Below are 24,578 nucleotides of genomic sequence, written 5' to 3' on the forward strand. Positions count from 1 at the left end.
CACCTCTGGGTCCTCTTTCAAGTTCATGTGGTTCCTTGTGGTCTGAGGCCTCCAGTCCTTGCTAACTGCTGGCTAGGGGCTGCTGCCAGTTCCTTGCCATGTGGTCCTGTCCACAAACCCTCTCATGCTTCAAGGAAGGTCCAATCTTTTTTAAGGACTCACCTAATTAAATTAACTCAGACCTACCAAGGATAAACTTTTAAATTAACCCAGTTAACTGATTAGTAACTCAATCATAGGTTGAGTAACTCAGTCTTATCATCATAATCACAGGTTCTGCCTATACTCATGGGGAGGGAATTATACAAAGTATGTACAACCAGGAATGGTAACCTTAGGAGCAATCTTAGAATTCTGCCTTCCAGAGTATTGCATCACATTTAATTTTTTACTTTTGACAAATGTACTATGGTTATGTGGGATTTCCAAGTAGTGCTAGTCGTAAAGAACCCACCAGCCAATGGAGGAGACATGAGAGATGTGGGTTCAGTCTCTGGGTTTGGAAGATCCCCTGGAGGAGGGCATGGCAACCCACTCCAGTATTCTTGTCTGGAGAATCCCATGGACAGAGGAGCCTGGTGGGCTACAGTCCATAGGGTTGCAGAGTTGGACATGACTAAAATGACTTAGCATGCATGCACTATGGTTATGCACACATGTACAATGTTTCTGGTGGTGGTTTAGTCGCAAAGTTGCGTCCAACTCTTGTGATCCTGTGGACTATAGCCTGCCATGTTCCTCTGTCCATGGGATTCTCCAGGCAAGAATACTGGAGTGGGTTGCCATTTCCTTCTCCAGGGGATCTTCCCAACCCAGGAATTGAAGCCGGGTCTCCTTCATTGCAGGCAGATGACCAGCTGAGCTATGAGGGAAGCCCACAATGTTTCTACATACATCTAAAATTATTCTAAAAAATCTTTAAAGCTATATCACGGCTTTCTACTTCTAGGCAAGATGGAGTAGGAATGATTAGTCTTACCCTCCTGCCTAAAACAATGTCAAAAATCCAAACAACAACAATAAAAAAAATCCCACAAACAAAATATATGAAGCAATGGTTTTGAAGATATTGAGATAAAGCAAGGAAGGAGAATGATCCTCAAAGACACAGAAAAAAAAAACTACTCTGGATTCCTGCCTGGAAAGAGTTTTCTAGGTTGTGGCACAAGAAGAAGAGATACAGGTGGAACCTTGCAGCTAGGAGTCCAGGGATACCAAGGTAGCTAGAGTTTGCAGAACAAAGGGCCTGGTAGGTGAGAGCTGCACACAGGAACCATGGAAGCCGTCCAGCATCTTCACTGGGTATTCAGCAGAGGGCACATGTGTGTGAAGAGACAATCTGAGGCAAGGAAAGGGTTAGAGGGAACAGTGCCCAGGTCTCACGCGGGGCTGGGAAGAGCACAGGTTACGACACTGAGCAGGGGACCAAGAAGGGTCCTGTCTCAGGGGTAGGGGATAACCAGCTCTACACTAAATATAGCTCTCATTCCACCTAATGGATCTTAAAAACAAAACCCCCAAAGATTAAACTATTTCCAAGTAACAACTATGACCTAACAAAGCTCATGAATATTGATAGAAAAATAAAAATATCCAGCACCTAGAAAGGTAAAACTCATAACATCTGGCATATAATAAGAAATTATCAGCAGGAAAAATAGGCCCCATAATGAGAAAAAATCAGTTAATTGAGAATGACCCACAACTGCCACAGCACACAAAGACCTTAAAACAAGGATTGGAACTGTGTGGTCTATGTTCAAAAGGTTAAGTAGAGACATCAAAGATATTAAACAACCTAAACTGAAATTCTAGAGATGAGCACTATGATGTCTGAGATGGAAAACAGGACAGAAAGATTAGTGGAGGATTAAACATTGCAGAGGAAAAGATTAGTAAAACAGTAATAGAAACTATCCAAAATGAACACAGAGAGAAAGAATTATTTTAAAAAGAAAGTATGGCAGTGAGCTTTGGGATTCAAGTGGCCTTATATGTGTGTAATTGGAGTTCCACAAAGGAGAGGAGCAAAAAGCATCTGAAGAAGAAATGGCCAAGAACTTTTTCAAATTTTGATGAAAACTATAAACTCACAGATTCAAGACTCTTAATGAAACTTAGGCAAAATAGACATGAAGGAAACTACACCAAGGCATAACATAATTGAATTGCTTAAAACCAGGGATAAAAAGAAAGTCTTAAAAGCACCCCCCCAAAATAGAGACATACTATATGAACAAATGAAACTTGCATATACTGCTGATGGGAATGTAAAATAATAAGATGGTCTTGAACAAGAGTTTGTCAGTTTCTTAAAAAGTTAATCACATATCTATCAGACAATAAACCATTCTACTCCAAGGTATTTATACCCAAGAGAAATGAAAGTATATTCCATACAAAGACTTGTCCATGAATGTCCATAGCTGCTTTATTTGTAATAGCCTCCAACTGAAATAATCCAAATATCCACTCACATGTGAAAGGACTAAAAAACTGTGGTTCAGTTCACTTCAGTCGCTCAGTCGTGTCCGACTCTTTGCGACCCCATGAACTGCAGCACACCAGGCCTCCCTGTCCATCACCAACTCCTGGAGTCCACCCAAACCCATGTCCATTGAGTCACTGATGCCATCCAACCATCTCATCCTCTGTCGTCCCCTTCTCCTCCTGCCCTCAATCTTTCCCAGCATCAAGGTCTTTTCAAATGAGTCAGGTCTTTGCATCAGGTGTCCAAAGTATTGGAGTTTCAGCTTCAACATCAGTCCTTCCAATGAACACCCAGGACTGATCTCCTTTAGGATGGACAAATCCATATAATAACAGTAACAGAAAAGAATGAACTAACAATGTATGCAAAAGTATCCAAGAAAGAGTCAATAATTATATTGAGTGAAAGAAACCAGATTCCTCTCCCCACCCCCAAAGAATGCATACTGTGTGATTCCATTCATATAAAAATCTTACAAAAAGGAAAACTGATCAATTGTGAAAAGAAATCAGCAATACCTGGGTGGCAGGTGGGAAAGAATGGAAGGGAGAGAATTCAAGGAAGAAAGAGGAAAAGTTTTGAGGGTCATGGGCTTGGGCGTGTTCACTATCTTGACTGTGGAGATGATCTCACAGGTGTACACGTGTCAAAATGTAGCAAATTATACATTTCAAATATATGGAGTTCACTATATGTCACATATAACCTAACAAAAGCCAGAGGACAAGGATGCCCAGGGCCTTGGCCCCCGAGGGCTTGGCTGGCTGGCGGGGCAGGAATCCTGGGCTCAGGAGGTATCCATTCACCATCCTGAGCCTCAGCTTCTACCACGGTGCCAGGTAAACATCCCGGCAGAGCCAGGTAAAGACAATGAGAACATCTAGCCCAACCCAGGCATTTGGCAGGAGCTCAGAAACTTTTCTCTAAAGAATGTGAATTTAATGGGTGACTTCCATTGGCATGCTGAATGACTCTTATAAACCACATCGGCAAACATTTCCTTAAGGGTCCTTGTTCAGTCCCAAAATACGTAAGTAAGTGTGTTTTGAAAGGTGTGGTCTGCAAACAAAATGCAAGTCTCCAGTAATCGTTAATTCATGTTCCCGTTCATTATTTTTCAAAGACACACACATCACTTGCCATCAGAACCCCTCTTCTAAGGTTCATTGTACCAGCGTGACAGAAAGAAATCCCACCAACTATATGAGCTCTGTGAGGGGGATGAACAATTTCCATCATGGCTTTGTTTTTTCTTTTTTCTTTTTAGCCACACTGCGTGCCTTGTGGGGTCTTTAGTTCCCCAACCAAGGAATGAACCCGGGCCCTTGGCAATGAGAATGCAGAGTCCTAGCCACTGATCAGATCAGATCAGATCAGTCGCTCAGTCATGTCCGACTCTTTGTGTCCCCATGAATCGAAGCCACTGAACTGCCAGGGAATTCCCTCCATCATGGCTTCTGACACGTTGAAGAGAGCACTCAGGCTGCTCCCATGTGGGGCCTCCAAGCCTTCTCCACACCACAGCCCAGCTGCCATGTCAGGCCTGCTTTAATCCCCACATGGGGTTCCACCTGTTCTTGCTGACCCCTGCCCTCTTGATCCTGTCCTCAGTGAACATCTGGCATTTCTTGATGTGAAGGTCTAATTAGATGGTGGTGGGTTGAATCGTGGCCCCTGCCAAAATTCATGTGTTGCAGTCCTAACCCCCAGTCCTTGAGTGTGTCTGCATTTGTGATGGGGTTTTTAAATAGATAATTAAGTTAAAATGAGGTTATTGGATCAGGTGGTCCCTGATCCAATATGACTGGTGTCCTCTTAAGGAGAGGAGATTCAGACACATATACACACAGAAGGAAGACCATGTGAGGACCAGGGAGAAGACGGCCATCCAAGGAGAGAGGCCTCAGGAAGAACCAACCTGCTGACACGTGGATCTCAGACTTCTAGCCTTTAGGATGATGAGAAAAGAAACATCTGTTGTTTCAGCCACCTGACTGTGGTAATTTGTTAGGGCAGCACCAGTACACTAAAACAGATGGGGTGCCCTCACTTACCCCTGCCCCACCCGACTCCACTTCCCCACTATCCCCAAGTGCACTGAAGTGAGAGGAGGCAGGGATAGGCTGAAAGGACTTTGACTGCCAGGCAGATTGAGATGTTTTCACCGTATGAGCTCGCAGGTGATGAGAGGCACTGAGGGTTGATGTGGGTGAGGGGAGGGAGACACCTTTGAGAATATTTAAGAAGAGGAATGGGAAGAATGATCAGTAGCCATGGACTCAGGGAGCACTAATTAAACAAAAGCCCAGGAAGACAGCAGCAGCAGAACCTGGATTGGCTGGGCTGAGTGATACTATGGTGCTTCTTCCAGCTCAACTCATTCACGGCCACTCCTAAGGTGTGAGCTTCATCACAGGAGCTGGAAGGAGGAGGAGGAATTGTCCCCAGGAAGGATGTGACACTGATGTTAGCAATCCTGGCAGCCCTGTGGCTAGGATTAGCCACGCGGGGAGTAGGTAAGGAGGGCAGTGCTGGCCCCTCACCACCCAGGGAAGTCCGGGGAAGGGGCCTTACTCCATGCTCATAGAAATGTAGTGAAGCAGACACCATCACCCTTTTTCCAGAGGAGGAAGCTGAGGCTTGGAAAAGTTGACTAATTTGTCCCAGGACACTGTGGTCAGTTTAGAGGCAGCTCCAGGCTCAAACCCAGGTCTCCCAGCTCTGAAGCAATGGCTTGAGTTGTGCCAGGCTTCCAGGTGGGACAACTTCTGTGGGGAGGCAAGGGGTTAAGTTGGTCTCGCCTTTCCCACTTCCTTCCTAGCTCCTGTGTGCATATATGTAGGAAAAAAGCAAGTTAGCCAAGATGGCGTGGTCATGCTCTCTCGCCCCATGTGTTCTTGCTCTTGCCCATGTTTTGTGAATAATGATTATGTAACAGCTGAGATGACTTACAGCGCTGCATGTGTGATATGAGATACTTGCTTGGCCACAGGCTACTTTTGTTCTGTAAGCATATATAAGTTCCACCTGGAAAGCCCTGAGGACGTTATTTTAGGAGAGGTTATGTTACGAGAGGTCATGTTATGTCTGCTGCTATACCTGCTTTGCCAGCCCAGAGAAAATAAACATGGCTGCAATTCCTATGGCTCTTCGAGTTTTCTTCCAGCTTCCCTGTTCTCACCTTGCCTACCCTTGGTTTATCGAACAGGGGGCACAGTGAAATATAGCAAGACAACTGGCATAGTAGGCATGATCAGCGAGACAAAATAACATCTGCATATGTGTATACACACGCTCATACATACCCCCACACATGCACACACTCACATTTACGTACATACTTAGACACATGTGTACTCACATGTATATACACACAGGCAGCATGCTCACATGTGTGCACACTTGCTCATACACACATACACACCCATACGCATGCACACTCTCAGGTTCTCCCAGTCTTTGCACTGGCTCCCCCTCACACACACACTCTATTCCCAGTGCTGTGTGAACTTGTCCTTCATTCATCTGAACCAAAAGATGGGTGTGAACACAAGATGCTAACAGCCCATACATCACACAAAAAGGCACAGTTAAGTAAATGGACAGACCCTGGTTTTTGTGTGATGATCCTCCTTGGAGGCCCAAGTTAAGTATTGATAGATTTTATTTAAATTGTCTTCTGAAAACACCAGAATTTTTTCTAACTACTTTATGATTTATTTCACAACGTAAAGTTGGAAGCAAATTCTGTTTTAAAAGTTCACGTTACCTATTGGAAGGTACTCCCGCGTCCCCGATTTTGTGGCTACATCAGAAAAACAAGGTTTTCTCATTTACCAATATGAATCGAAACAGGTATGTGTGAGGCCTCTTAACTCATTAGTTTAACCATGAGCATTTGGAGTACTTGTGCCATACTGCATATTCATGAAAGCAGACCAACTTATTAATTAAAGCAAACTTATTGGGTGTTTGAGAGCCCTTTCACAATGAAAATCCATCTAATAATTTTCATGAATAATTATATTTTTATTGTGATCAAAACTGAAATTTTTAATTTAAATGGAAAAATCTCATTTTGCTCAAATGAGAGACTGAAAAAAAATGGAGCAATGAAACTAATGCAGTCTGCTTTTCTTCAACAACCAAGTCACATTTCACATCACTGACTCAGAGACTGGACATGTTGATACCTTTTTCTCTTCTGTGTGTCCTTAACAGGATGGCAGAACCCCAGTGGTAAAAAGATCTTAAGATCGTGCTTGTAACCACAGGACCTCCTGTCCAATTAGCAGACAAAGACATTCCTTCTGGATTCAGTCAAAGAAAGTATTCCAACAAAAAGAGCCATTTTCAGGATGTATACGATGTGTTGAGCTCTTCAGACATATCAACTGGTTTAATCCCCACAGAAACCTTATGAGGCAAATACAGTAATCCGCATTTAGTAGATGAGCAAACTGAGGTTTGGAAAAACAACCATTTACCCAAATCTGCACATCTGGGAAGGCATCCCTGGTGGCTCAGTGGTAAGGTATCTGCCTGCCAAAGCAGGAGACGCAGGTTTGATCCTTGGGTCAGGAAGACTCCCGGGAGAAGGACATGGCAACCCATTCCAATATTTTTGCATGGGAAATCCCATGGACAGAGGAGCCTGATGGGCTACAGTCCGTGGGGTTGCAAAAGAATTGGATACAACTCAGCGGCTAAACAACAACACAGCTGGGAAATGGCAGAACTCAGATGGGAACCCAGTTCTGCTTAAAGCTAAAGTATTCCCTGCTGCTCTACACATCAAACCCCTGCAGAGGATGGCCACAATGACAGGAAAAGCTAAGGTATCGTTTCCCCGGGGGGCTGATGTGAGACTGCACAAAGGGACTCAGGTCATCCAGACTTCGGTGTACACTGCTGCCCCCACCTGGGGCTGGTCGCTGCCCCTCTGGGAGAGTGAAGCCTGTCTAGCAGGGGTTGGGATGGGGCTGTTAAGAAATACCACAAGAACAAATATGTGAACCTCTGTCCACGGTGTACACCGGAAGGCCCTTAACCATTTCCCCTGTAGCCTCCAGGAGTACACAGACATGCCTTTTTTAAAAACTATATCTGCAAGGAATTCTCTTGCAGTCCAGTGGTTAGGACTCTGAGCTTTCATCACTGATGGTCTGGGTTTGATCCCTGGTCAGGGAACTAAGATCCCACAAGTCACGCAGTATGGCCAAAAATAAATAATGTGTGCTTAGTCACTCAGTTACGTCCGACTCTTTGCAATCCCATGGACTATAGCCCACCAGGCTTCTCTGTTCATGGGATTCTCCAGGCAAGAATACTGGAGTGGGTTGCCATGCCCTCCTCCAGGGAATCTTCCCGACCCAGGGATCAAACCTAGGTCTTCCGCATTGCAGGTGATTCTTTACCATCTGAGCCAAAACAAATAGTAAGATAAAGTAAAATCTGTAAACTTATTTTTTTTCTCCCAATGGTTGGTGCTTAGTATTGAAATAGTTTCCAGATATGATGAAGGGCTGCTTTCTAAATGCCTGTGTCAACAGTTAAAGATTAATCCTGATCCTACACATGGAGAAAATCAACTGGAGAAGAGCTGGAGGTTGTGTGTGGCCTATGGAGAAGTTTACCAAACACTGTTACATTTGTTCACAGAATTAGAAATTGCATCGCAGAGGGAGTGCAGGCTCTGCAAAACACTGCTTAAGGAGGATTCTGCGCCAAATCAACAAATGAGCCTAATTCTGAAATGAAATCTTCAGAGTTCTTCCAAATCTTATTTTCAGACTTCTTTATCATTTGCTTTTTGCTTTTGCTTTCAACAACAACAGACCTAACTGACGTAAAATAAAAGCTCAACCGAAAGAAAGATTGAATCCACTTTTCCCATCATAAAACTTGAAGCCTAATTTAACAATTTGATTTAAATTTGATACATCAAAATCATTTGATTTAACAGTTTGGGAATTCCGCAGGAGGATAAACATGTATGTCACGGACAAACTTAAATGTTCCAAAATCAAGACAAAATACAAAGCCCTAAAAATGATCCTCTTTAGGCAGTTGCTCTACATCATAAAAAATAATAGAAGTAAGAAGCCTTCCCCACAAAACCGTCAGCTGTACTGTACCAACAAAGGTGTGGACTGGCCTAGATGTCGTGTTAATAGAGGGATGCAGATTCCACCTATGAAATCCTGTGTGGCCATGAAATACGACCACAAGGACTGCACAGCACTTGGAAAAACGTTTTTGATAAAAAGGTTGAAATACACAGAGGCAAGGTGTAAATAGTGTGCACACTTAGAGATATATGAATCTGTACATCCAAACAAAGGCTGGAGAAAATCATGCAAAAGGTTACATAGTCCTTGTTTTAGGGTGGTGGGATCATCAATAACATTAGCCATGTTAGACTAGCATACATCTTGGTTATTTAAATTTAAAGAAAAAAGGAGGAAGGGGAAGGGTTGCCAAGCAGGCATGCTAATTCCCAACACTGGGTATAACACCCTAAAGGAGGATGAGTTGAGAAGCTCCTGAGCAAAGAGAAAAGGGTTTGAAAGAACTCTTATCTCCCACCAACACCTAACAATGCCTAGTAGGGGGTCAGGAGTCAGAATTACAAGGGAAAAGGGGGAAATGTATAGAAATCTGTGGTGAAAGAGAAGGCTCCCTGAAGGTACAGGATTATACCAAAGCTCTGTGGGGCCTTGACACTTAAGAACAGTGAGATCCAAGGCTCAGAGTTCACCCTGGGCTGCACAGAATATTCTGTCCAGCCCTCCCTTCTCTCCCTGAATCACCATGGCCCCTCCCCACAGGTTGAGCAGTGCTCTTAGCCCCACCTCATGTGTAGAGAACTGAGGTTCTGGAGCCGCCTGGGCTACACTGCCAGCAGGTGGTAGAGGCTGCTATAAACTGAATGCTTGTGCCCCTCACTCCCTGCAATTCATGTGTTGAAACCTAATCCCCAATATGATGGTATTAGGAGATGGGGGCTTTGAGAGGGGGTTAGGACATGGGAGTGGAACCCTTACAAATGGAATTAGTATACTTATAGAAGAGACACCAGCATCCCAGGTTGCTCTGTGGTAAAGAATCAGCCTGCCAACACAGAAGATGCAGCTTCCATTCCTGAGTCAGGAAGATCCCCTGGAATAGGAAACGGCAACCCACTGCAGTATTCTTGCCTGGAGAATCCCATGGACAGAGGAAACTGGCAGGCTACAGTCTATGGGGTCACAGAGTCAGACACAACTTATTGACTGAAAAACAACAAAAAAAAGAGACCCTAGAGAGCTCCCTCAACCTTTCTGTCTGCCCTATGAGGACAGAGCGAGAAGACAGCTATCTATGAACCAGGAAGCAGGTCCTCACCAGACATCAAACCTGCTGATACCTTGATTCTGGACTTCCTAGCCTCCGCAACTGTGAGAAATAAGTATCTGTTGTTTAAGCCATCCAATTTTGTAACAGCAGCTTGAACAGATGAAAGACAGTGGACTTCTGAGTTCTTGTCCAGAGTACCTCCTCTTCAGTCTCAGGCCCCTCAAGGCCACCTTTACCCACAGCACCAGGCAAAGCTGAGCAACCTCCTGGCCTCACTGCTCCAGGTCACCGAGACTCAGGCACCCCAACACTCCTCAGCCAGGCCAGAGAGCAGCCTCCTTCCTCACAAGTACACTCCTATGGGGAGAACACTCCCTGGGAAGCGGATGGAAGTGGGCTGAGGAAGGTGGGCCCTGGGAGCAGGTGGTCCTGACTGCCCTCGGCTGGACATGAAACTCATACAAAGGGTGGAGAAGACACACCCTCCCTTATCACTCCTCCTGCCAAAGACTTCTGCTGCCCTGAGAGAGCCTAAGCCTGGCCTGTGTGCCCAGAACAGGTCATGGCCTTCCTCTCAGTGACATTTCTCCCTTGTAAAACAAGGACAATAACTTCTGTCTTCCAAAACTCATGATGCTGTTGTGGGGAAGTTTTAAGATTTAAAGTTATCCTATAACTTGTTAAGCTCACATTTTGTGAGCATACTATATTCAGAGAAATACAGATTTTGATACAACTACAGATAAACCCCAATTTATCAATATACATAAACACCTACAAAACAAGTATCTACCAACCTACAGCCTATCCCATTTGATCAAAAATCTTTTAGCTGGATGTCAAGTAATTGAGGAAGGATTTCTCCAGTATGTGGCTCCAGCTTGTCGCCCAAGCCCCTCTCCTGTTATTCCTTGGATGATCATCTACTTGATTTGACTGGCCCCATGTCTTCTTCCTCCTCTTCTAATAACAACACTCCAAATTGCCCTTTAGGGGCCATCCTCCACTCCCAGTCCTTTCAGCTCCAGTGGGGTACACACAGATCTGCACAGGTGCACAATCCATCCCCCCACCCCCAGACCCCATGACTGGAGAGGCTGCCTGGCTCATCTCAGTGACTGGTTGAGGCAAACCATATTGACCACTGGAATGATTCAGGGGAACTATTGGGAAAGAGAAACTCTAACATGGAGGGTATGGACTTGGAGCTGCTGGCAGCTGCTCTGCCATTTCATGGGAAGAGTAAGGGGATCTTTGACAGATACAGAGCCAACACAAAGAAACACAAAATCAAGGCACCTCTAACTGTGCCTTATTGGAGAAGGAAATGGCAACCCACTCCAGTGTTCTTGCCTGGAGAATCCCAGGGACGAGGGAGCCTGGTGGGCTGCCATCTATGGGGTCGCACAGAGTCGGACACGACTGAAGCGACCTAGCAGCAGCAGCAGCAGCAACTGTGCCTGAGCAGACATTTCCCCGGACATTTCAGTTACTCAAGCCAGTGAATTCCCTTTTTAATTAAGCCAGTGAGAGTCGGGGTCCTGTCACAGTGCTATTTGATAGAATAAGGATCCAAAGACAACTAGAAAGGTGGAACCTAATGAGATGATGCTCAACAAAGGTAAAGAAACATCCTGCTCTGGGGACCATGATTGTAACTGTACACACTTTAGAAGGGGATTTGGAGGTCATGGTGAGATATGGATGTTGTAAAAAACCAAGGGGGCCTATAGTTGGGGCTGGGGTGAGGAGGGGAAGCAGAGCTGTCTGGGCACACCTGACGGGTACAAGGCGCCACATACGGATTCAGGTTTACTGATCTCCTCGGTCCTCAGAGCAGCTAGGACAGGCCCCCTCTGGCCCGAGGCACCTCTTCCACTCACTGCACGGTAACGTGCAAGTGTCATCATTTTTGTGTGTGCCGTGATGTGGGAAGAGTTGGAAAGCAGGATCCTAGAGTGCCATCCCCAGCCACTCCAGCCAGTCATTTTGGGATCAGAACAGGAGGCGCTTAAGGGCTCAAGATCACAAACTACAAAGGATTGTGCCAGAGAGAATCCCAAATGATCAACCTTGTCTTTGACTATGGCTAGAGGCAGAGCTGGAGAGCAGGACCTTGAAGGAAACAGAAATTTCGCAGCTGGAGAGTGTTCCCAAAGTGTGCAGCAGTGAAGAGGATATGGAGAACTGAGGCACCAGTTTGATGATTCTCCCCTCCCCTACCCCCACTCTTATCCTCCTAGTGGGGCAACATTCTAGGGCACCCACCTGCCACTGTTAGTCGCTCCCTAATAGCCATTCCTAGGCTCCGTTCCACACAAAGCTACAATTTTCTTCCACTGGCAACATGCCCAGACTCAGAGAATGTACCGAACTCGGCCAAAGTCTCCTGTGGCAACCCCATTATCTTTGACAGGTCCCGATTCTGGCTGGTGGCTATAAGGAAATTTCCCTGACTCAAATAAAGGAGAAAGCCTCTCGAGAAGATGGCTTTTTCTCGCCCTCTTCCCTTCTACCTTGGCTATTCTTCCCTTCTACCTTGGCTATTCCTTGGCTACACATGCTTGGGGCTGCAGCAGCCATCTTACGGCCATGAGAATGGCAGATAATAACCTGGAACCCAGTCATGGCCAAGTCATGGAACTGACCCAAGGTCTGCAGCCTGCCTTTCAGGCTTCTCTGGTTATGTAAGCGAATTCAACAACTGTATTGTTTAAGGGATCGCACTTGGGTATTTTGGTGGAAGTGAAAGTCGCTCAGTCGTGTCCAACTCTTTTCGACCCCCATGGACTATACAGTCCATGGAATTCTCCAGGCCAGAATACTGTAGTGGGTAGTCTTTCCCTTCTCCAGGGGATCTTCCCGAACCAGGGATCGAACCCAGGTCTCCCACATTGCAGGTGGATTCTTTACCAGCTGAGCCACAAGGGTATTCTGGTACTTGCCATCAAAAGGCTTACTGACCAACACTTTACATTACCTAATTCGCTCGTCACTGCATAGGTAGTTGTGGCCATCATATTAGGAAAGAGGAAGTTGGAGCTCAGGAAGTTGAAGAGGTTAGATGCCAAGACTAGTAAATTGTGGGACTTAAATCTCATTTATCATCTACCCTTCTCTACCTGCTGGTATAAATTCATTCAGCTTACAGATCCCCAACTTCAGGAGTGATGCTATAAATCTTTAAAACCAATGCACAGAAGTCCAATTCAACAATTTCAAAATACTTTGTGAAAGGAATACCCTGACAATTGGCTTGTTCTAAACATGCTGCTGGTATTATAAAGCTCTCCTAAACTGTTGCAAAAAGAAAATAAAAAATAAAGTGGAGAAATAAAGTGAACATGCCAGGAAGTAAGTGGAAAGAAGCTTTTTTTTGGTTTGGAAACCAGGAAATGTCAAGGAAACAAATGTAGCTATGATTTATACATGGTTTCCAGTTGACCCATGGGATTTAAAAATTGGCATTTTTAAGTGTATACCACAGAGCAATCCTGACAAGTGATAAGCTGCCACAGAGGCCAAAAAAGCTCCATTTGATTCTAGGTTTTATGCTAACTTATACATATATATATAAGTTATATATATATATATATATATATATATATATATATATATAGTTGATGGTAGTGAAGGAAAGGGCTTGAATTTTACCATGAATCTTTGGGTTTTTCTTATCTTCAAACTGATTGGTCTGGACAAGGGAAGACCAATAGCCAACAACAAATCCATTGTAAGCTGGAAATAGTTTCCTTTAATACTAAATGTTTCTTTAATCCTTGCATTAAAATTTTTACTGTGGTATAGCTGTTTTACTCTAAAATTTAAGCTTTTGTAATACTTTAACTTAGATATAACTAATGGGGGCGGGTTTGATTACTGAGGCAAGCTATTTAAAGCACTTAAAAAGCATCATATCAGATGCTTGTTTTGCATTTATATTTTGGGGTCATACTGAAGATTGTTAAGGACTCTTGCTCCAAAGTCTTGTTTATTTTCTGAAAACCATTTATTTCATACCATGGGAAGGGTCTTTAATAATCATGAGTTATCATGAATATTCTTTTTTGTAGCTTCTGTATTTATGTTATCAGGCACATCAATCAGTCCCAAAGAAGTTATTTCAGGGTTCCGTTCCCAAGGGAACAAAGACAGTGGGTTCCATGTTAACAGTGCCTTTTGTAGGCTTATTTTTATTTTTCTGACATGAAAGTTGTGTATAGTTGGCAAGGATTTCTCTTCTTTGAAAACAAGCTTGTTGGTAAAAGGACAAGCTGCAGGCACCATCACATACACAACCACTTCAGCACAGGCTGAAAGGATGCTTCCTGAGAACAATTAGAACTGAAAAACATGTTCAAGTACAAATGTGCTTTCTTTAAGAGATTTTTCAGTTCATCATTTATTTGTCTTTGATATTGAATAGTTTTTTTAAAGTTATATTCAGATCTATTTAAAACCAATTACCAACTCCCACTACTGCACTTCTCACAGTCCCCTCATTTCAGCCAGGGGCTCTCAGGGTCACTGTCCAGGCTGTATACATTTCCCATCCAGCGACATCTGTGAGAAGAATGGCTAGAAGGAACAGCCTGGTGCCCTGGGAAAGAGATGCCTTTTCACAGGGACACGCAAACAGCCAGAAGCTCAGCCATGACTGCACTCGTAGTATGGCATCTCAGATGCTCCAAGTAGAGACTCCTCCACATCAAGTCTGGTTAGCTGAGATGTGTCCTATGCTAAAGGTATAGCCTGCAGAATGGAACAGCAAATTTCAAGTGAAAATCCCAGGATTTGACATTTTCCTTCACCTTACTACTGAAGAAGAGAAAAGAGGGTAGTGGTGGAGAGAGAGGTGGAATACTCTGCCTAGTAACTCCTTGGAAGCAGGATGAAGCAACTGCAATCTCTCCTATGATCTACGTAGTTCAGGCCTTAATCCACACTTCTCAGTGGTGGCTGCTTTCCTAGGACCCTCCTCCCTGTTGGAATGGACACAATTTGCAAGTTCCTCATAAAAAGTTTTACCGGGATTTCTGATGTACTCAATCAAACTTAATAGTTTATTTTTTTCTAAGTAAGAGGGGCCCCCTATTCAAAAGAACAGCCATGATTATTGCACTAACAGGTAGAAATTGTACTAGCCTTCCATAAATCAGTTCAACACCCTAGTCTCTAAGGATTTGCCAAAAGATAATGGGCTGCAACTATGAAACCAACACCAGGTGTTGCCAGCAGTGCTCCAGAAAGATTTCTGAAGTCTACAGGCACTTTCAGGAGGAACGTAGAAAATCATTTCATGAAGCAGCAATTTTGCCCAAAACCAAGCTAGAAGAGATGTAATACTGGCTTAAAATGACTAAGAAATAGGTATGGTGATCAAGAAGGCATGCTGTAGTCTTCTCCCGCTCTCTTTAAAGAACTCAAATCAACTCAACAATGGATACACAGCTCATTACTAAAGATCACAGACAGCACAATTCAGGGGACTCCACAGTAACAAGCCTACCCTTCCTCTCCCCTACCTTGAAACTCTATAGTGCTTTTCACACTATAGTTAAGGATGTCCTTTGAAGGCTTCCCTGAGAGTCCCTTGGACTGCAAGGAGATCCAACCAGTCCATTCTGAAGGAGATCAGCCCTGGGATTTCTTTGGAAGGAATGATGCTGAAGCTGAAACTCCAGTACTTTGGCCACCTCATGTGAAGAGTTGACTCACTGGAAAAGACTCTGATGCTGGGAGGGATTGGGGGCAGGAGGAGAAGGGGACGACAGAAGATGAGATGACTGGATGGCATCACTGACTCAATGGAAGTGAGTCTGAGTGAACTCTGGGAGTTGGTGATGGACAGGGAGGCCTGGTGTGCTGCAATTCATGGGGTCGCAAAGAGTTGGACACGACTGAGCGAATGAACTGAACTGGTGGCTCAGATGGTAAAGAATCTGCCTGCAGTGCGGGAGACCAGGGTTCGATCCCTGGGTGGCAAAGATGCCCTGGAGAAGGACATGGCAACCCACTCCAGTATTCTTGACTGGGAACTCTCAAGGACAGAGGAGCCTAGCAAGCTACAGTCCATGGGGTCGCCAAGAGTGGGACAGGGCTGAGTGACTAACACTTTGGGGAGTATGCTGGGGATCTCCGGTTAAACGCCTTTCCTAGGAAGTAGAGGATGGCTCAGGCCAGGGAGCACAGCACAGCACAGCCAGGGGTATGCTGGCCAGTCTACCACCACCATTCTGTTGGAAAGTACCCCGCTGCACAGAAGGTGGAGGTTTTGATCAACATGATGGCCACAAGTTTGAAGTCCCAAATGTGGCTTCTGCTTTGAAGATGTATAACAGCAACCTTAACAGAAGTGTCACAGAATCTCATATGACACTTCTAGCAAGGAAACTCAAGATCTGCTGTGTCCACAATACCCAGGTGGCATCGCCCAGATGGAGTCAACACAAACTAGAATCTGGGTTTTCCGGCCCTGTTTTTTCTTCCCCTCATCTTCCCAAGCTGATGCTGGCATCCCCAAAAGTCTCCATCGCACTGAGTGCGCAAGGAGCACAAGGAGCCCTAGGCACAGCATAGCACCCCCAAGATGGAGCTGCTCCGAAACACTTTCCTGACGGGTCAGAGGGTGGACAGGGCAGGCTGAATTGACCATGTCCCTCCAAGGACCCTGGCCCGGGTCTGACAGACGTTTCCCGCCACCAGGAAACCTCTGGTCTGCTGGAGACCCCACACTCTGCAAGTATATCAGCATTGGGGACAGCAGCTGCTACCAGTGACAAGAGTCATCAGACCCCTCCCGAAAGAGCTCCTTCATTATCCTGGCACAGGTAAGAAGGCAGGCGCTTAAACGCAGGCGGGAAGCCACCGGTCCAAGCGCGCACACCCGTGGAAACTCGCCCCTAGATCTGTTACTTCAAAGTCCGCAGTCTTTCCTCTTCCTCCCGCTGCTCGTCCCCGAAACAGTACAAGCTTGTTTTTCCCGCAAGCCGACCCTGAGGCTGGGGCGGGAACTGTAGGACCGATCGCTCGGCCGCCTGCACCCCAGCCTCCACCGCCTCCGACCCCTCCCCGTGCAGCCTGCCGGGACGCACTCGGGCGCTCACCGCTGGCGGGCGACCCCTCCCCAGCGCCACGGCTCCCGGCGCACGGGCACTCCCCGCTCCGCACGCTGCCCCTTACCTCACGCAGCAGGCGCTCCAGCCGCGGCTCGGCCCAGGCGGCCAAGGCGTCGGGAGTCCCCGCGCGCAACAGCAGCTCCCGCTCTCCCTCGAGGGCCGCCACCCGGCCCTGTAGCGCGGCCGCCTGGACGGCCAGCAGCAGGCAGGCGACCGCCGAGCTCGCGGAGAGCAGCAGGCACAGCGCGCTCACCGCCCAGGCCCGCGCTCCAGTCGCGGGGCTCACGGGTCCGCCGCCGCCGCCAGCTGCGTCTCCGTTCCGCTTGTCCTCGTAGGCGCGCCGGCCTGGACTCATGGCGCGCTCGTCGAGCATGAGCTCTCGGAGCCGGCGGTGCACAGAGCCCCGGGACGCGGGCTGAGCTTGTGGGAGCGGTCGGGAGAACCCGAGGCACGAGGTCGGCCGGGCGCGGGGCTCGGCCTCTGGGCAGCTGCTGGACTGCGGCGCACACCCCCTTCCCCGCTGCCAGCTCCTCCACAGCGGCCACTTTGGGCTGTTTCCTCTATGCAAATAGACCCTGCCAGAAAAGGAGCCGGGACCCACCCAGGGGAGGAGCGGCCCCGGCGGCCCGGCGCGGCGAGGGGGCGGGGGCGGGAAGGAAGCCGGCTCCTCCGAGGAGCCCCCGAGCGCGCCCGGCGAGCCCAGAGCGTTCAGCACTCACCTCTGCCCTTACCTGCTGTCGGCGTCGGGCTGCACCCACTGCCGCTCCCGCACCCCTGCGACTCCCCAGCCCGAGTTCCAGCTTCAAAATCCCAAGAGGTCTGAGGTGCACCCAGAGGCTGAGAGCGCCTTCTGCAGCCCACCGCTGGCTGCGGCATCACTCATTTCTTGGGAAGATTCCCCTAAACTTGTGAATTAACCTTTCTGACACTTTTTTTAAGGGTTCAAAACTTCAAACCGTAGGGCCAACTTAGTGAATCGTTTCTGGATGGTGCCCTAGCGCCGTTTGGTGGCGGAAAGGGACCTCTTGTGTATTCACACAGACGCAGTTAATCGGGATTGCGCCTGGCAGAGGAGTGAGAATCTTTAATACTCTCACCATTTATTATGTGCCAGACAATTGTAATAAGTTTTACAATTACTGACCTAGGTAAAGGCTTTCCTTTGAGAAAATTGAGACTTTTAACAAGTGCAAAAGATAGGGGGAAAGAACTCCCTCCAACTTTTGATGAGCTGATAGCTTCATTCTGTAATGGAAGCACAAGAAAGTGTTAAGTCACTCAGTCCTGTCCGACTCTGCGGTCCCACGGACTGGTAGCCCGCCAGGTTCCTCTGTCCATGGAATTCTCCAGGCAAGAATACTGGGGTGGGTTGCCATGTCCTTCTCCAGGGGTTCTTCCCAACCCAGGGATTAAACCTGGGTCTCCAGCGTTGCTGGCAGATTCTTTACCATCTGAGCCATCAGTGAAGCCCAGTGGAAACACAATATGGCCAAAAATAATCATCTAGTATGTACCACATTTAAGCTATACTGTGATTCTGTATATTCTTTAACACGTGGTTAAAGTAGGAAAACCTGAGTGATAATCAAGAGGCTGGAACAGTCTTTTTTAAGAAAGGGGGGCAAGACTGAAGTCAGGCGCATTCTCTGCTGGCTCAAATTCCTACTTGGCATGTTATATCCTAAAATTGGTCCTACATAGTCTCCCACTAACTCTGGTAATACTCAAATAAAAACAACAGACTAACTTGGATCTTTGTAATGTGGGCAAATCCGCAGTGGTTTTTGAGGGAAAAAAAAAAAGACCTGTTATATCTTCCTGCTCCCTCTCTGGGTATCTTCAGATTTATAAGCTTCTTTGGACACATTACAAGGCTCTTAAAACTGCTGAGGACCTTCAGCTGACATGTTCCTCCTTACTCCCTTAACTTGGAGGAGAAACGTACCTCTGAGACTGGAGTAAAACGGAAATGGTTGGCATCTCACCCCTGCAACTTCATAGCTGTGACCTTAGGTGACTTGGGGTTACAGTTGAGTGGTTAGACAGAGAAGGACTTATTAAAACCTAGTGTATGACCAATAAATAGCCTGAAAAGTATTTGCTTAGCAAACTGGATTGTCTTCTTTGAAAAGAGGTCAACACCATATTATAAGTTGACACTTCGTTCTTGCTACAAACACGTAGGCAAATTGCCCATCAGCTGCATGTATTGTTCACTATATTCCAGAAGCTTCTGTATATCAAAAAAGCCAAGCTCATTGATTTCTTTGGCCTTTGTCCTTGCCTACTGCCTCACTATCTGGAATACCCTGCTCTCGGATCTTTGAGCAAGCTCCTCCTTTAGGTTAAGGTCCTCAGGTCCTTAAACCTTACTGTCTCTGAAAGACCTACCCAGATTGTCCAATCTAAGGAAGCTTCACTGACAGTCTTCAGAAGGATTACTCAGGGGAATCATTTATCACTGTTTGAAGTTACCTCTTTATTAACAAGACAAAGTTACCCCTTTGTCTTGTTCGCCACTGTTTTCTCAAAGAACAGTGCAGGATCTGGCAAATATTTGCCAAGTGAATTAAGGAAAGGTGAAAATACGTTTACTGTCTATACATCATTTTAAAAGGCAAGGAAGAAAATACTCTATCTTACGTCAGTTAGGGCCCTGGAAGGAAGAGATAGTATTCAGATTGAAGATAGTTTGATTGTAGAGACTGTGAAGCCGACAGGGGATGTGGAAGAAGCATTCTGGAGTATAAACAGTGGGAGGCAATGACTATTTCTCGCTGAAATGAGAAGAGGGAACTGTTGTTGGAATCCTGTGAATGCTCAGAGCTAAACAAAGGTTGGCTCAAAAGGAGCTGTGTCATTTGACAGGTCTGCAAAACCAAGGCTTGGAAGATAAGAAGCTGGGAGATAATCTCTCCTCTTACTCTCTGATCTGCTGGGCCTCCCAGTGATCAAACCTATTGGGCAGGGGAGCCCAGATGATGCGGTAACAAAGAGGTCAGCCTCCTAAGGGCAAAGAGCTGAGTCAGAGTGGTGGAGGGAAGATCTAGGGGATGGGAATCCACTGCATTCCCTAACATGCATATAGATTACCAAGGTCAGTCTAGCTACTCTTGCCTCTGAAATGGCTAACCTGTCAGCGATAGGCACTAATCCTCAGAGAGACCAACTGGCTGCTGCTGCTGCTGCTAAGTCACTTCAGTCTTGTCCGACTCTGTGCGACCCCATAGACGGCAGCCCACCAGGCTCCCCCGTCCCTGGGATTCTCCAGGCAAGAACACTGGAGTGGGTTGCCATTTCCTTCTCCAATGCATGAAAGTGAAAAGTGAAAGTCAAGTCACTCAGTCGTGTCCAACTCTTAGCGACCCCATGGACTGCAGCCTTCCAGGCTCCTCTGTCCATGGGATTTTCCAGGCAAGAGTACTGGAGTGGGGTGCTATTGCCTTCTCCGGACCAACTGGCTACTTGGTGGCAAATCAACTACTTTGGACTCCCTTCATCCCAGAAGGGCCAGCAATTTGTTCCTCACAGGGATGGACAGCTGTTCTAGGTAAGGGCTTGTGTTCCCTGTTTGCAGAGCCTCAGCCTGCACTACTATATATATAGACTCCGCAATCCACAGGTATCCTATATAAACATAGCATCCAACCAGGAAACCCACTTTACAGCAAAGTAAGTGTGGGAGTGAGCCCATGACCACAGAACCCACTGGTTATATTATATATTACATCCTGCACCAGCCAGAAGCAGCCAGCCTCACAGAACACTGGAACTACCTTTTGACGGCACAACTGAAGCACCAACTCATAGTATTCAGAGTCAATACACTAAAAGACTGCACTGCCATTTTTCAGAATGTGGAATATGCATTAAATGAGGGACCTCTAATGATGCTTCTTTCCCAATAAAATGTGGGTCTAGGAACCAAAGGGTAGAAGCAAGAGTAGCCCCATTCACTGTTACTCCCCATGACCAGTGGTGGTGGTGGGGTTACCCTTGCTGTCCTCACCAAGCTGGGCCCTACAGGGTTGAAGATCCTACTTCCACTTCTCCAGAGCGTTACACTTGCCAGAGCCCACAGCAAGAGTCCATTCAACTATAAGCTATGGCTGCCCCCCAGGGCACTTTGAACTCTGTGTCCAGGGACCTGAACACAGGGGTAACTGACCCTCATCAGCAGGGAGAGGAGGGCCATTTTAGTACAGTGGGGGACGTGAGGACTATGGCAGGGACCTGCTAGCACTTCTTTGCCCATCACAATTGCAGTAAGTGCAGCAGTCCCAGCCTGGTGATTGTCAAGGGTCCAGATGCTTCAGGACAAAAGGGATTAACTATTAAACTAACTATTTTATTAAAAAGGGATTACTTAGGTCAGATAGGGTTGATAACCACAACAGAAAATTGTAAATAATATCAATAATGTAGAGATTCAAATATGTTCAAAACGCTCTGTTTAAGAAGGCTCCTCTGTCCATGGGATTCTCCGGGCATGAATACTGGAGTGGGTTGCTGTGCCCTTTTCCAGGGGATATTCCCAACCCAGGAATCGAACCAGAACTTCTTGGGTCTTCTGCATTGGCAGGTGGGTTCTTTACCACTAGCACCACCTGGGAAGATGTTTAAGAAGGCTGCTGCTGCTAAGTCACTGCAGTCGTGTCCGACTCTGTGCAACCCCATAGATGGCAGCCCACCAGGCTCCCCCGTCCCTGGGATTCTCCAGGCAAGAACACTGGAGTGGGTTGCCATTTCCTTCTCCAATGCATGAAAGTGAAAAGTGAAAGTGAAATCTTTCAGTCCTGTCTGACTCAGTGACCCCATGGACTGCAGCCTACCAGGCTCCTCCATCCATGGGATTTTCCAGGCAAGAGTACTGGAGTGGGGTGCCATTGCCTTCTCCGAGTACTTAATCATTTTTTTAAATTTTCCAACAAAAATGGCTTAGCTTAAGCTTTAAGGCTTAAAGGGGTAAACTTCAATTACTTAAGGAAATTGTTACCTAGAAAAGGCAGCACGACATTATGGGAAAAGCACCAGCGTCTTGGTGTATAATGCCTTATAATGCCTACATTCCAGTTCTGGCTCCACTAATAGCTCATAGCCACTTACTGTTTCAGACCCTCAATTTTCTAGTTTGTAAAATGGATATACCAACCAGGACTAAATTTGCTCTATCTGAAACTAGAAAACTAGAGAAACTGTATGAAATGGCAGTTTTCAAGATACTGGACAGTAATCACAATGAAGGACAGTGATCCTTGGGAGATGGGGGGGAAAATGAAGTGAGCCCAAGGACTGTCCCAGTTTACTCTCTGGAGAGATGTTTCCAGGTGACAGTGCAGGGAGGGGGAGTTAGGCACAGCCACCCTAAGGTGAAGGACCTACAAGTCCAAAGAGGCTGAGGCAGTTAGAATTTGCAGGGTAAAGGACTGGAGAGCAGAGCTGCAGACAGAGAGAGAACTCTCCATCTGAGATCATGACATTTGTGAAGAAACTACCTGGGCCAGGACAGAACCACTAAGAAGGATGAGACTCTAATTAGAGAGGAAGCAAAGCCTACAGCTCACACTGGCCAGGAACAGCTCTTCTTCCCACCAACCAGCATGGAAAAGCTGACAATTCAGAGGGCAATGGGTAAAGTACACTAAAGATTTTGCATCAATAGTGGGGATAAACTAGCCTTAGACTAAACGCTGCTCTGGTCCTGTCTAACAGAACTTAAACCATAAACCTGAAAGGATCAAAATGATTCAAGTAATTTAATCATGTTGCATAATAAAGCTCAAGTAAATATAAAAATACCCAGTATCCAAGAAGGTAAAACAAAAAGCCACAATCACCAGGCACACAAATAAGCAGAAAATATGACCCATGATATGATAAAAAGCAATGCAAACTCAGAAAAGACGGTAGCAAGGATATTAAAAGTTATATCAGGATTCCATATGTTCAAGGAAATAAGAGGAGAGATTGAACACATTTAGGAGACACAAAAGATTTTTGTTAAAAGATGTAATTGAGAGATTAAAATGACAACACTTGACATGAAAAATAAACTGAATGGGATTAAAGGCAGAGCAGACACTGCAGAAGATTAATGAACTTGAAACTATAACAATAGAAACTATCCAAAATGAAACAGAGGAAAAAGATTGAAAAATGAAAAAAAAAAAAAAGAACATCTATTGTCTCTTTAGAAGATAATAGAAGGCTTAAGGCAAAATGGGATTATTTGGAAGGAATGATGCTAAAGCAGTACTTTGGCCACCTCATGCGAAGAGTTGACTCATTGGAAAAGACTCTGATGCTGGGAGGGATTGGGGGCAGGACGAGAAGGGGATGACAGAGGATCCATACGGCAAATGTCGCATGGCGGAACATAAATGGTCAGAGTTACTCTGTTCAGCCTGTTTACTGTATTAGTTGGTTTAGGAACTTGCTTACTGTGCTGCTGCTGCTGCTAAGTCGCTTCAGTCATGTCCGACTCTGTGCGACCCCATAGACGGCAGCCCACCAGGCTCCCCCGTCCCTGGGATTCTCCAGGCAAGCACACTGGAGTGGGTTGCCATTTCCTTCTCCAATGCATGAAAGTGAAAAGTGAAAGTCAAGTCACTCAGTCGTGTCCGACTCTTCGAGACCCCATGGATCGCAGCCTACCAGGCTCCTCCGCCCATGGGATTTTCCAGGTAAAAGTACTGGAGTGGGGTGCCATTGCCTTCTCCCACTCATTACATATAACTGCTGTTAATAGAATCCAGGCCATGAGGTGCTTGCCTCAAAGGATATTTAGGGTGGTTTCAGCTCTTTATAATTCAGTTCAGTCGCTCAGTCGTGTCCGACTCTTTGCGACCCCATGAATCGCAGCACACCAGGCCTCCGTGTCCATCACCAACTCCCGGAGTTCACTCAGACTCATGTCCATCAAGTCAGTGATGCCATCCAGCCATCTCATCCTCTGTCATCCCCTTCTCGTCCTGCCCCCAATCCCTCCCAGCAACAGAGTCTTTTCCAATGAGTCAACTCTTCGCATCAGGTAGCCAAAGTACTGGAATTTCAGCTTTAGCATCATTCCCTTCAAAGAAATCCCAGGGCTGATCTCCTTCAGAATGGACTGGTTGGATCTACTTGCAGTCCAAGGGACTCTCAAGAGTCTTCTCCAACACCACAGTTCAAAAGCATCAATTCTTCCGCACTCAGCCTTCTTCACAGTCCAACTCTCACATGCATACATGACCACTGGAAAAACCATAGCCTTTACTAAACAGACCTTGGTTGGCAAATATGCTTTTGAATATGCTATCTAGGTTGGTCATAACTTTCCTTCCAAGGAGTAAGCGTCTTTTAATTTCACGGCTGCAATCACCATCTGCAGTGATTTTGGAGCCCCAAATAATAAAGTCTGACACCGTTTCCACAGTTTCCCCATCTATTTCCCATGAAGTGATGGGACCAGATGCCATGATCTTCGTTTTCTGAATGTTGAGCTTTAAGCCAACTTTTTCACTCTCCTCTTTCACCTTCAACATTAAAGTCTTTAATTATATATAACTTCTCTCCAGAACTACATTTAAAAACAAACTGAATCCAGGTAAGGAGTGAATGTAAGAAAATGTATCTGAATAGTAGACATTCTT

General features: G+C 46.1%; 1 protein-coding gene across 1 annotated transcript in view; it reads right to left on the bottom strand.

Moving 5' to 3' along the window:
- The window catches only part of COL23A1 (collagen type XXIII alpha 1 chain), a 410,853-nt gene extending 393,358 nt beyond the window's left edge, over nt 1–17,495 (bottom strand). The window contains exon 1 of the mRNA XM_070374177.1: nt 17,012–17,495. Coding sequence (XP_070230278.1) covers nt 17,012–17,320 — 309 coding nt within the window. The 5' untranslated portion in view covers nt 17,321–17,495. The remainder of the gene's footprint in view (nt 1–17,011) is intronic.
- Nucleotides 17,496–24,578: the final 7,083 nt, after the last annotated feature.

This window comes from Bos mutus, chromosome 7 (assembly GCF_027580195.1).
Source record: "Bos mutus isolate GX-2022 chromosome 7, NWIPB_WYAK_1.1, whole genome shotgun sequence".
Taxonomy (NCBI): domain Eukaryota; kingdom Metazoa; phylum Chordata; class Mammalia; order Artiodactyla; family Bovidae; genus Bos; species Bos mutus.